The 13,493-nt window shown below is 60.4% G+C and overlaps 1 protein-coding gene across 1 annotated transcript in view; it reads left to right on the top strand.

Annotated features, from left to right (window-relative positions):
• EPHA2 (EPH receptor A2) overlaps positions 1 to 13,493 on the top strand; it is a 37,454-nt gene that overhangs the window by 4,669 nt on the left and 19,292 nt on the right. Inside the window, exons 2-3 of the mRNA XM_073316537.1 lie at positions 4,667 to 4,734; positions 8,007 to 8,667. Of these exons, the coding sequence (XP_073172638.1) occupies positions 4,667 to 4,734; positions 8,007 to 8,667 (729 nt within the window). The remainder of the gene's footprint in view (positions 1 to 4,666; positions 4,735 to 8,006; positions 8,668 to 13,493) is intronic.

The raw sequence follows: 13,493 nt of genomic DNA, 5'->3' as shown, positions 1-13,493 counted from the left end.
GCTGCAAGGGGAGGGTGATGGTGCCCCAGGAACCTTGCTGGGTTAAGAGATAGCCAGCCCTTTCCAGGAGTGCAGGGCTCAGATCGGGACAGAAGGAGATGCTGGGTGGTGACTTTAAGCGGCACAGGCTGAGTTAATTAGTGTGGGGACCAGAGGGAACCCCAGGGTCTGTATGTAGCCGGCAGCCTGGAGGATGAATCCTCTTTGTGTTTATCACAGGCCCTCCTGTGCCCAGGGTGCTAAACTCTCCTCCCAACAGCTGCCCAGCTCAGGGGTGTCACTCACGAGACCCACCCCATCCCAGGCGCACAGGAGCCTGGCATACAGGAGAAAGCCCCTGTATCAGACCAGTCATCAGCGTGGCTTTAACTCCTTGGCTGGTCCTTCAAAACCTGCCGTGACTTGCCAGGTGCAACCTGCAGCAGGAGCAGGAGGGCGTGCCCTCTCCCTGTGTGGGCCAGGGGCTCGCCCCTGCTGCTAGCCAATATGCAGGGGGGTGGGACTGGTGCTCGGGGTGAGAACTCTCAAACTCAGCTCACTGCCAGGGTGCGAGATCCTGGCTGTGCCTTGCCTCACTGCCACGGGGGAGGAGGGGGCCTGGGGGTGCAGGACAGCCGGGAGAGACCTCCTGTGTCAGGGAGTGTATTCGGATCAGACCTGCAGCACTAGCCTCCCACATTCTTTATTCCTGCACAGATTGGGGTGCTGGCACCTGGATCAAAGAGATGGGATGGGAGGAGCCTGTGGAGCTGGGCTGTCCCATGTTAACCGGGTGGGCCTGAACACCACCCCCAAGCTCCCTGCTGGGGCTCTTCTTAGGCCTGGGTTCATCTGTCCCTGGATTAAAGGCATTTCCAGCCCTAGGACTGGTCTGGGGCCCAAAGGCAGGTAGCAAAAGATGGATCCACAGAACCAAAGGGGGCTCACTGCCCAGCCTGCTTCCCAGATCCAGTCCGCCCCACGGATCCACCCTGAACTTGCCCCGATCCAGGGACCCGCCCTTAACTGCACCACTGCAGGTAACGCGGAGGGGGCGCTCGGCTGGGATAAGCAGGGACCTGTGAAGAAGAAATGGGGTCTGCAGCAACCTTCAGCAACTGCCCTGGGTGGGAGCCGAAATGCAGGAGCTTGTTGGAAAAGCGGGGCCCAAGCTGGGTCACGTGTGGGGGGTGCAACAGGGTTTAGGGACTCTCTGGGGTGCAGGGCGTGGATTGCCTGATCTGTTTGGTCCTCCTGCAATCCAGCCCCACCAAGGGGCCATCCGGTTAGCTCTGAGGGTACATCAACACTGTGATAAAACGCAGCCACAGGTCTCGCGGCCCGGATCAGCTGTCTCGGGCGGCAGGGCTATAAACCTGCAGTGTAGACCGTCAGGCGCGGCCTGGTGCCTGGCCTCAGAGACCCCTGAGCCTGGGCGTCTACGCTGCAACTGTACAGCCCTGTGAGCTGGTGTCAGCTGACCCGGGCCAGCCGCGGGATTTTGAGTGCCATGTAGCCCTATCCTGAGACGTCGAGGCAGGGAGCACGCCCATGCCGCGGGCAGAGCCCAGCTCTTTCCGCTGCAAACCCCCCTCCCCAGAAGCCAGCTGGTGGGTAGCAGGAGCTGCAGGTGCTTTGGGAGGAGCAGAGGCCCTGCTGTTCCTCATGCCCACCTGGCGGGGCTGGCAAGGGGGCGTGTTTCTTTAAGGGAAGCTGGAGCAGGGTGGTCTGGCCAGTGCTGCTTTATAGAGGGAGGGAGGGCATGGAGCCAGCTGTGCTGCCCTGGGAGAATAACCATAAAGAGATTCCCCCCCACCCATCCCAGCAGTGAGTTATAGCGGGGTGGGCTGGGGGACTGCAGCCCGTCCCACGCAGCCTGGGGCCCCTCAGTGTCCAGGCTACAGCCCTGGCACCGAGACCTCAGGCTTGGCGCTCCTCCCCCTGGCTGCCCCTGGCTCTCACAGATCTGAGAAGGGAGAGTCGGGCCCCTTCCCCTGCCTGAACCCTAGGTTCCTTACAGCACGAGTCCGGAGCCCATGGGGTGCATGCGCCTCTGGCCAGCCCGATGCCCTCCACTGCTTGCTCAGAGATCCCTGATGCTAACACATTCCTGGCTGGCTGATTCACCGGGGCTTGGCAGGGCCCTGATGGGCTGGGTAATTGCTTCCGTTCAGGCCTGGGCCGCTCGCCCTTTGATTTCACTGCCTCTGTCATGCGGCTGCTGGGTTATTTATTTTTCTTTTCTTCTTTCCTTCCTCTTTTCAAATCCATCTGATCCCTTGGCAGGTTCCAGCCTCCGCCCCTGTGCTAATGGGGACAAGAGGCTCCGGCCCCGGCATGTCTGAACATGTCTTATGAGGGTTTGGCTGGCTGAGGACAGGGGGTGGCCATGGCACATCCCATCACTGGCCAGTCAAGGACAACAGTGGCCACTGCCTGAGGCTACCTGTCTGTAATGTGCCTATACAATGGTGCAGTGCTCCAGCTGGTGGGGTTAGGGGTGTATTTCTTTCCTGACCCCTGTGCCATGATCTGCCTTGTTGTCATTACCTTCACTTTGCATGGCTCCAGTTTTCACTTGTGGTTGCAAAATAGACTCGTCCTCTCAAAGACTCCCAACCACAATGTTTGCCTTGATGAGAAAAAAAGATGGCCTTGTGGTGAAAGCCCTGGGCTGAGACTCAGGAGGACTGGCTTCTGGTCCCGGCTTTTCCACAGGCTCCCTGGGTGATCTTAGGCAAGTCGTTTACTCCTTATGAGCCTCAGTTTCCCCACTTTAGAATGAGGGTAATCACACTCCCCCAATCACACTCAGGGGGTTATGCGGGTAAATCTGTTGGTAATGAATTAAGAAGTACTTGGAGTGATGAGGCTGCGGAAATGCTTAGAAATCCTGCAGCTGTGAGTTACACAGGTTGGCAGTACGGTGTGTGAAGATGGGAGGGTTTTGTGGTTACAGCAATGCTTTTAGGAGCCAGAGCTAGGAAAATGAGGGTTACCCCCTCCCCACCCCAGTCTTTCTTCCAGGCACAGATATCACCAAGCAAGGCCTAGCTCCTGGGGCTGATTCTGCTCTCACTCCCAGCGGAGTAAAGCAGGAAGGCAATGGGGTTACAGTGCTGCAAGTCAGGGAATAAGCAAGAGCAGAACAAGTGAGGTGAGGCTTCCTCCAGCAATCCTAGCCCAGCACATGTGCTGAGACCCAGAGAATGGAGACAGACACCCTCCACCCCCACCCCGTTCCAAGCCCCCTCGGAGGCAACAGGGTTGGTTTGCAAGCTGCAGCGTAATGTTAATGAATGGTTTGCAGTCTTGGCAGCTGCGAGCAGCCACTGGATCCAAACCGGCATCTGGAAGAGATTTCGTTCCCCCAGCGCCGTGGCTCCTTTTCACACAGTGGAAAAAAAACTGGAGAATGGGAACGCTAAAGAGGAAAACCCTGGAGGCAACAGGGATCATGCCTGTTTGGGGTGAAGGACCAGCGAGTTGGGGTGGGCGTGCAGCAGGAAGGGCTGAATTGGATGCTGCCAGCACAGGAGTTAGCAGAGCAAAGGGGCATCCTGCCTGCTATCCTGTCTCCGAAGCCGCATGCTTCCGAGAAAGGCATCAGACCTGCTACTGCAGTGATGGGGGAGGAAATTCCTGCCTGACCTTTGCTGAGCTGGTGCCCTGAAGCATGAGGGCTGGTAGCCTCGTAATTCTTATACCAGCTAGCGCAGATTCATCTCTGGCATAACACCATCATCTTCACTGGGGTTATGCCAGGGATGATTTGGCCCTATTGTCTAACCCGACCTGGCTTCCTCTTAGCCGTGAACAGAGCTGGGCCAGCCTGACCTTTGCCGAAACTTCCCTCCTGCACCTTTGGATCCTCTGCCCTTTCCTCTCCGGCTGCCGCCCTGTTCCTAAATAAAAAGCCTCTAGCTCGTTAGTCAGCTGCTCAGATAATGGGAATGAGGGCAAATAAAAAAGCAGCCCTGAGATAAGCGTGAGATAAGGGTGCTGGTGTCTCCACCCTGATGGTGACTGCCCAGCACTGGGGCCATGATGCTGCTGCAGCCCCTGCAGCTTTGGGGACCCAGCCTAAAGGCGCGGGGGAGAGTAGAGGCCAAGGCCATAGGAGGCAGGTGCCTGCGTTGAGAGGTTACTCCTGGGCAGAGCTGTCCTGCTCCGGCTCTGCGCTGAGCTGCAGGGCCACCCAGATTTCGTATTGCCCCACTCTGGGGAACAGCCACCATTGGCTCCTCGGCGTAGCCAAAGCCGGGAGCCAACACTTGTCGGGGCAAGGGCTGAGCTGAGCCATGGGGCTGGGCCCTTTATGGTCCCTTGTGGTGCCCGCAGGAGGCGCGAGAGGTTTGTTTAAAACAAAGGTTGCCGGAGCTTTGAGGGGGTGTGGCTGCTGGATCTTTAACAAAGAGGGGTTTTCTCCCCGCTGCACAGCAGGTGCTGGCGTTAAATAGGCGTGAATGAAACCAGCCTCTGGCCTTGCACCCTTGCTCACACCCATGCAAAGTGCTACGCCACTGTGCGAGAGTGGAGGGTTCTGATCTGGGGGGGTTTCTCCCTCGGCTGCGCTCGGTGAATGCGCCAGACATCTGGTTGTCTGTCGGTGAGATGAGGTGCCTGCGGCTGGGTTGTATATTCCCCCTCCCCTGGTCTAACCATGTTTGTTTGCTTTCCCTTTCAGTTGTCCTGCTGGATTTTGCCAAAGCCCACGGGGAGCTTGGCTGGCTGACCCATCCCTATGGGAAGGGGGTAAGTCTGAATCCCTAGCGCTAGGCGGGAGCTCTCGGGGGGCGGGGGGGAGGGGCTCACTCCCTAGATCCGCTCCTGATTCACCCTGAGGTTAGTGAGAGGAGAATCCGCTTCGACGTCTGTTGGGAGGCAGAGGACACAGGAGGTGTCCATGCCTCAATTGGTGACCAGACCCTCTGGGAGTAGCAGCCAGGGCTTAGAGAATTCTTTGCCTTTCCTTTCTGGATCCTGCCCACCCTCAATTAAGTTTAAATCCAGAGTAACCACTCTAGTGTAAATGACAGCAGAATCTGGCCCAGCAATGCTGGCTAGTGATGGGTGGGGAGTTTTTCAAACTCAGCCCTCTCCTCGAGAGGGAGTGCCCACCTCTGCCATTGGGCGTGATGTGAATTGGGTGGGCTGTACAGGGTATGTTTGCTTTAAACATAACATGGGCCCAGGGCCAAAGCACAAGTTGGAGAGCGGGGCGGTTTGTCCTTCCATAAGCAGGTTCGGTTTATTGTCCGAAGATGGGGGTTGTGATCTCGTCCGTGATCTCAGGGGGCCTGGGGAGAAGGCTGGGCAGCCCTGGGGCTTTGGGTGGTGGCTTTAAGGGCTCACCGCAGTCACTGCTTTATTGCAGCCCCTTTTTAAAGTTATCAGGTCAGTTCAAACCAATCCGTGCATGACTCTGGCCCTTTGAGAGCCCCTTTGCTGTGATGAGCTCAAAGCACTTTTCAGTCGGGATTAACCTCCCCGCCCCCACCCCACTTACGCTGGTGAGGTAGGTCACTGTGATTGTCCCCTTGTACAGATTGGGAAACTGAGGCACAGGGAGGGGAAGAGATGTGCTCACATCTTGAGCCAGTGGAAAAGTCAGGAATTAAATCCTGGTCCCCTGGCTCCTGGTCCCCCCGGCTCTAACCAGACTCGGTTCCCTGGCTCCTGGTCTTCCCCGCCCCAAGTTCTAACCAGACCCAGGTCCCCTGGCTTCTGTCCCCCCACTCTAACCAGCCTCAGGACCCCTGACTCCTGGGCCCCCTGCTCTAACTGCTAGACTTTCCCCTTGAACGCTGTGGCTGGAGGCTGTAATAGAGCTGGGCTGTATCGGCGTATTTGGAGAAAATCGGCTCATCACTGCCTGCTGGGAGGGGCCACGTCTGGATTCCTCCCCCTCCCCACCGAGACTTTCAGGAACTGCCTCTTCCCTGTTCTCCAGCACCCTGGCTCGGGGACTGCCCCTGCGGGAGGCGGTGGTAACCTCCCGGGGGAGGCTCTTGGTCAGAAAAGCAGGACGGGGATGGGAAGGAACCTGAATTCTTGGCCCTAGAGGGGGTAGAGCTGTGCTGGGGGCCTCAGGAAAGAGCTGGGCCCTGCCCGCCGGGAGCTGTCCTGTGGGGCAGCGCATGTCCCGATGCAGGGAAGGGCACGGTGGGCATTTCTCCCAGCAAGGAGCCCAAGATCAGGCTCTGGAAGGAAGGCATGGCCTTGCTTGGCAGGTCTCTGTGGTGGGGTCTTTGGAAGCAACGTAGGCTAGAGATCAGGTAGGGTCTTATTGCTGCTCGGGGTGGAGGGCGGGGCACTGCACTTACTGACTAAGACCAGACCCCCAGTGGGAGTTAGGCATCTATGAGGATCTGGGCTTGAGTGCACACAGGCAGACCAACCCTGGACCGCCCCAATGCCTTCACCCCCCATCCATTGACCCCTCCTCTATACGGCCCCAGGTCGCACATCCTGGGCCAGGCGCTGAGCTCCAGCCATCCAGCGTGCCACCACCGATGCTAGAGAGACTGCTGTGGATTTCCCTGAGGTCATTGGGATCAGAGCCTGCCCCCTCCCCCGTTTCCTTGATCAGGGAGCAGAGATCAAGGTGGGGGGGTTATACTCTGGGGGCCCCCGTGGCCACCCCATTACAGGGGGGATGCGGCGCATGAGGGGCTAAGCACCAGCTGCAGGGTATCAGCAGAGCTGTGTGGGGAGGCTCAAGGCCAGACTAGCAGGGGCAAGTCTGCAGTGGGGCTGCAGGAGTGAGCGGCTTCGGCACAACGGGGTGTGCGGCACCTAGGGCCAGTATTCAGGTCAGTGCACTGGGGACGGGCCGGAGGGCGGCTGGAGCTCTCAACACACTGAACATTCAGTCTTGGGGGACTCTCTCCTGCGGCCCTGCCGGACTGCCAGGAAACATTCCAGCCCCTGGCTCCCCAGGGGGAGCCACATGGGGTGGGCAGGGGGCGAGGAGGCCAGGGGGTTGCTGGGTGGGATCAGATGTCCCTTGTTTGCAGCAGTGCGGAGACCCCCAGGGTGGCTGCCCTTTCCTCTTCCTCCCCCAACCCGAGCAGCTATTTGTTTTGGTCTTTCGTGGCAGGTTTCCTATCTCCTGCCCTCCGGTGGGCCATGTCAGGAGGTTAATTGGCCAGTGTGTTCTGCCCTCCGCCCGCCCGCAGGACTGTGCTGACAAGTTAATCCCCTGGGTTTGCTAAACCTCGGTTATTTCCAAGAGCCAGGTGGAACCCGGCTGGCTCCAGCCGCAGCCCCAGCCCCGCCTCCGCCCTAGCCATGCTGACAGCCTGATCTCGCTCCCAGTGGAAAGATACTCACTGATGTCAAGGAGCGCTGGGGTCAGAGTGTCTTTGGCTGGCCAGGCTTCCCAGGAATGGGATGAGATTTAATTTAATTTCCAGCATCTGGAATAATTTGGGAGCAGCGCCCCCCCGTGGACGGGGTGAGAACTGGTCGACAGCACTGGCTCCAGCAGGGAGTGGGCAGCTTGGTCCGAGCTCTGTGTTTGCACTTTGCGGGCTTGTATTGGGCACCCAGAATCAGAGGCCCCTTAATAATGTGGGGCCTGAACCACCACAAGCCTCAGTTTCTCCATCTGTAAAACCAAGGTTGGTCTCTTGACCTGACGAGCGCACCGGAGGGTCGAGGGTCAATATCCATCCATGGACAATGGCAGGGTGTCTGTAGGAGGACAGGCAATAGGCAGCGGAGGGGGTGGGCTTGGGGCGAGCATGCTGAGACCGGGTGTAATTGCAGGGCAGTATTGGGATCAAACCGCCCGGGGCTGCCTTCAGTTGCAGGGCGGAGCCGAGGTAGGGTTCACCAGGTCCCAGCTCCCCGCTTCAGGGCATGAGCCAACCTCCAGCTGAGGGGGTCAGGAAGAAACTTAACCAGGGGCCCTGCAGGGTTTCTTGCACCTTCTTCCGACCATCCGATAGAGGAGCTGGGCTCGCAGTGCCTAGGCTCCAGCCCATTTTGCTCTCATGTAACCCCTCGTCTCCCCCGGGCAGTGGGACCTCCTCCAGAACGTCATGAATGAATCCCTCATCTACATCTACTCAGTCTGCAACGTGATGGAAGGCGACCAGGACAACTGGCTGCGGACCAACTGGATCTACCGCAGCGAGGCTGAGCGCATCTTCATCGAGCTGAAGTTCACGGTGCGGGACTGCAACAGCTTCCCGGGTGGGGCCAGCTCCTGCAAGGAGACCTTCAACCTGTACTACGCCGAGTCAGATGTGGACTATGGCACCAACTTCCAGAAGCGCCAGTTCAGGAAGATCGCCACCATTGCGCCCGATGAGATCACCGTGCGTGACGACTTTGCCTCCCGCAACGTCAAGCTCAACATGGAGGTGCGCTCAGTGGGGCCTCTGAGCCGCAAGGGCTTTTACCTGGCCTTCCAGGACATCGGGGCCTGCGTGGCCCTGCTCTCCGTCCGCATCTACTACAAGAAGTGCCCCAGCGTGCTGCAGAACATGGCGCTTTTCCCCGAGACCATCGCCGGCGCCGACTCGCAGGCGCTGGCCAAGGTCAGGGGCACGTGCGTGGAGGACGCGGTGGCCAGCGAGGAGCCCAGCATGCATTGCAACTCGGATGGGGAATGGCTGGTGCCCATCGGGCAGTGCCTGTGCCGGGCGGGCTACGAGAAAGTGGAGGAGAGCTGCAAAGGTAAGGGCGCCCGGACGGGGGTGCACGTGGGGGGGAGTGGGGGGGGAAGATCTCGTGTGTACGAGGCTGCTGGGGCTGGGGCAGCACGGGCAGGGGCTGTGCAGAACTCCCCAGGCGATATCAGTGTTATTGTGGGCTCCCACACTCAGCTCTGCTGGTGCCCCCCAGTCCCGATCTGCACCCCCCACCCCCACCCCGCTTACTATTCTCAATCCGGCTATTCCAGCCCTGAGCGCCCTCTTAGCCCCCAGATCTAGTGATGCCTCTCAGTCCTGACCCCCAGCCCTGGGCCTGGGCACACACAGAGCTGACAATCAACCTCAACCCTGACCTGTGGCCACGTGATATCTCAGCCCTGGGCTCCCAACACAGCTCGGCTGATGGCCCTGAACCCTGCCCCGCAGCCCCCCTGCTCTCCCAGCCCTGGGCAAATGCTTCTATTTCCATTCATTCTCTTCTCTGCCCTGCTCCCCCTTGGGGGCGCCCCACTGGGCCGGGTCTCAAGGCTGTTTCCCTGCTCCGGGAGGGGCACCAGCAAACCGGAGAGCAGAGATCTGAGCCTCCCCGATAAAACCCTCCTAAACAATAGGCATCAGTGTTGGGAGCGGTGGGGGAGGGGGCAGGGGGTCCGGCCATGGAGCAGATGCCTGTGCTGGCCTTGCAGCTCCCTCATGACATGAGTGGTGAGGAATGCAGTGGGAGAGGAGCCGGCAGGATAAACCTCGGCAATGCAAAAAGTGGTGCTGGGGGGTGGGGGGGAACTCAGACCTTGGCAGGGTGGAATCGACCATCTTAACTCCCTCCCACACATACTTGCTGTCGACCCTCGACAGCTCGGGGGGGAGTCCGGGGTCATGCAGGTCAAGGAGCAGGGAAGGGTTTGATTTATGGGGATTAGCTGCAAACAAAGCAGTCACGAGTCCTGGGACAGTGGGGTGGGGGTGGGGGTGGGGGATGGAGCCGTTCTGCGGCGGGAGGGGGCTGAAAACCCAGGCCATGTCCCGCCTGGTGCTGGGGCTGTTCTTCCTAGCCCAGCACGTCCCCCAGAGACACCCCCTGGGTGTCTATTGGCCCTGAGTGTCTTTTTGCCACACCCCCCCCTCCCCCCGACAAGCCCAGCATGGGCAGCAGCCCGGCATGCCCCTGCCCCAGTGCCCCCCGGAGGGATCCCTGTAGGAGAGACTCCACGGCCCGTTCAGTCCTCAGCTGCCCAGCTGCTGTCAGCTCCTTGCCTTGGGCCTGAGAAATATCAGCCGCCAGGTGTGGAAGAGGAGCGGAGAACGGAGCCCTGCTCTGCCCTGGTGTCTGTGGGGGCCTGAGCCGCATCTGGGCTCTGGATTGGCCCCCCTCCCTGGATCAGGGCCTCGCTGGCCCCACAGGAGGGCAGTTAAGGTGCCAGGGGTGAGCCATGTCACGTCTGACAGCTGCTGTGATCCAGCTGTTCCCCTCCCCTTGGGCTGCCTGTGCCCTCGCTCCAGCACCACTGCCCGGCTCTGCGGCTCAACCCCCCGGATGGTGGGGCTCATGGGCCGTGCAGGGCCTACGCCCTCTCCGCCTGCTGTGGCCGCCCGGCTCCCTCCGGCCCAGCTGGGTGGAGGATGGTGCTAAGCCCCCACATGGCCCAAGAGCCCCCTGGCCAGGCAGGGGGAGCTGGGATGGGGGGGAAGGGAGCTGCCCCTCCCACCACAAATTGCTGAGCCCGGGGGGCTGCTAAAGGCCGTCCCGTCTTAGTACGGCCTCGGCCAGCTCTGCAGCCGACAGGAGCCTCTTGACCTCAAACCACAGGCTCCTGGGGTTCCATTTTCTCCCTAATTTCCCTTGTGCAAAGTGGGAGCTTGACAGGTCAATGCATCAGGCTCCCTCTGACACCTGCCTTGGGTCACAAGTGACTCGAGTTTGTTGGTCTCAGCCCTACTCTTGGAGGGGAAGGTGTGCTCGGGGACCTTCAGGGACAGGCCCAGGACTGTTGGAGCAGGGGTGGGGCGGGGGCGTGGGTTGGCATTGTCCTTACAGTCCCTGAGCCCAGTTAAGCTATGAATCCCTCTGTGTCTGGAGAACTGCACCCAAGGAGAGGCCAGGTGTGACTGGGGGTCTGGGGATCGGGGTGGGGGGTGTTTATGGATCTTGCTGCCTGCCTCAGAGACAAGAGGTCTCTGGCAATTACCAAGGAGGTTGAGTGGCAGCTATAAATTGCCCCAGCCTTGCGACCCTGGCGCTGGGATGGCCTGTGAGACACCAATCTGCCTTTTCCAGGGGCTCCAGGGAAGCAGCAATAAATTGGGAAGTGCCTTTCCCCAGGTGCACTGTCTCCTGGCCGGGTTCCCCGGCTGCTGGGAGCAGGTGGGCTGGGATCAAGGCCTTGGGGTGCGGGGTGTGGCGTCTCTCTGGAGATTCAGCTCTTTCAGATGTTTGCCCCCGAGTCAGGAACAGAGGATTGCGTCTCTGCTTCGTACACAGGAGAATCCTAGGGCTACAATAGCAGTGGAGGGCTCAGCGGGATTGAGGGGGGCTCACAGAGCTGTGGATGGGGAGCTCAGGGCTGGTATAGCAGGTGGCTACGGGTCAGGATTGAGGGGCACTGGCAGAACTGCCCACATGGGGCCCAGGCGTGGAATGGCAGAGTTGTGGGTGGGGAGCCCAGGGCTGGGATAGCTGGGGGCTGCGGGTCAGGATTGAAGGGTGCTGGCAGGGCTATGTGGGGAGCTCAAGGCTGGGATAGCTGGGGGCTGCGGGTCGGGATTGAGGGATGCTGGCAGGGAGCCCAAACTTGGAATGGCAGAGCTGTGTGGGGAAGCTTGTCCCACCCCTGCCTGGGCCATGCCTGGCTTAGTCCAGGGTTGTCCCAAGCCCAGTCCAACCATGTCACGGGCTGGTCAGCCGCCCCTGAGTTGTGGGGACTCTGCCCTGGAGAAGCGCATGGAGGGTCGGTCCCTGCGCTGGCCACCTAGCAGGGCCTGGGTCATAGACCCCCGAAGTTAAAGGGAGCTTTGTGCCAACTCAGACCCTGCCTGGTGCTGAGCCAGCCATGGCTGCTGTCAGTGGGAGTGGAGGGCGCTGGGCCACAGTATTACCCTGGGATCCTCACGATGGACCTGGGCGCCCCCACAGCCAGCCTTGGACCGGCGAGTCCAGGGGAGAAAGCAGCCGGATAAGGGGTGATGGGAAAGCAGCAAGCTGGGGTTCACCCCCACCCCAAGTTTACCTGGGAGGGCACTGTGAGCAGAGGGGCCTTCACAACCCACACACAGAATAGGCCGTGACGGGGGCACCATCTGCTGCCAGCCCCCGCTCCCTGCAGAGCTCAGCCTTCCCGGGGGTGGAGAGGAAGGGAATGAAACAAACAGGAGATAAAGGGTTGGGGGCTAGGGAGGGAGTGGGAGGGGCCTCCTCCATTTTGTTGGGGTCAGGAATGTGATGGGAGATAATCCATGGGTTTGCATAAAGCTTCCGTTCAGTGCCGGATCTCCAGCCAGATAAGGAGCCTTCCAGCACCGTGGGCGCTCTGTGAACCGATCCCATCGCCTGATGCCGGCGGTTTTTGCGCCTTCCTCCCACCCCGGCTGGATACGTCCCGGCATTAGCGGGGCCTGGGCTCTGGCGTTGCAGGGGAAGATAGAGGGGAACCCAGCTGTGCCAGCAGCCCCTACCTGGCCTTTTCAAACCATGATCTGCTCCCTGCACTTCGCTGTTTGCCAGCGGGCCGTGATGGAGTTGGGGTCAGGGCCAACCTGGCCAGCTCGGTCTCCGGTGGACACAGCTCCACTCCAGAGTGCAGGGAAATCCGCTTGGTAAGCCTGGCCCCTTGGGGGATGGCAGCTCCCTCCTGAAATGCACAGCCTGGTGCTGCAAGGGGCAGGCTGGAATCAGCTGGCAAGGCCCTGGATTCCAGGGGGGCGCGAGCGGTGCAGCCATGTGCGTGCGTCTGAGTGACCCCATCTCACCCTGTGCCCCCTTCGCTCAAGCTGTAGGGCCCAGGTGCAGCCCCCCGCCCCCAGGGTGCCAGTCTCGGGGGGCAGCCCTGTGTTGCCACAGGAGCACTAGGCTTGGCCCAGGATGGGGGGTGGGGGAGAAGTTCTGCCCCCTCCCCATTGAGCCCACTTCTCTTAGAAGCACAGATCACCCCGGTGTGTAGCCATTGAGGAGGGGATCAGGGGGCAAAGGTGGATCTCAGAGGGCCTGTACTGTCCCCCCTTTCCCAAGCCAACAACCAAAGGGAAAGGGTTGTTCATACAGACTCCGCTCCCTCTCCTCAGCCCGTAGAGGGCTCTCCGGCCCCTCCCTGGTACTGCGGAGGTCACCCCAGAACTGCAGGCCGTGTACCCCCTTTCCTCAAGGCCAGGCTTGACCGTGGCGTAGGCCCAGTGGGTCACCATGGTGACCGCATCCTTGCTGCCGTCCAGTCCCCTCTGCCTCCAGCTGGTACATGGTGGGCTTCCTGGGGTGGGGTGGGCCAGACCCCCCAGGGGAGCTTTCCTCAGCCAAGGACCAAACCGCCCCATGCTGACATTAGGCAGGACTCTGCTCCCTTCCACTCCTCCTCATTCTTTCTTCATCAGCTGCTCAAAGGGATATGCATAGTGCCCCCTTTCCATTCCTGGGCACGCTGAGAGAAGCTTTAGGGCAGGACCCTGTGGTGCTCCCCCCAGCAATGCACCCTCATTCATCCTGGCCCCCACCCCTCCCCCCTTGGTAGCCAGCTGCACAGCGAGACCCAGCGGAGAGTGCCCGGGCGCCAAAGCATGTGTGCGGAGTGTAGTTGCACAAGCATTCCCCGGGGCATGTCCCGTGCCAGCCGGCCTGGCTTGCCAGTGCCACCCACTCGAGCC

The sequence above is a fragment of the Lepidochelys kempii genome, chromosome 18, assembly GCF_965140265.1.
Source record: "Lepidochelys kempii isolate rLepKem1 chromosome 18, rLepKem1.hap2, whole genome shotgun sequence".
Lineage (NCBI taxonomy): Eukaryota > Metazoa > Chordata > Testudines > Cheloniidae > Lepidochelys > Lepidochelys kempii.
The sequence above is the reverse complement of the archived record's forward strand: the minus strand, read 5'-3'. Positions and strand labels throughout refer to the sequence as shown.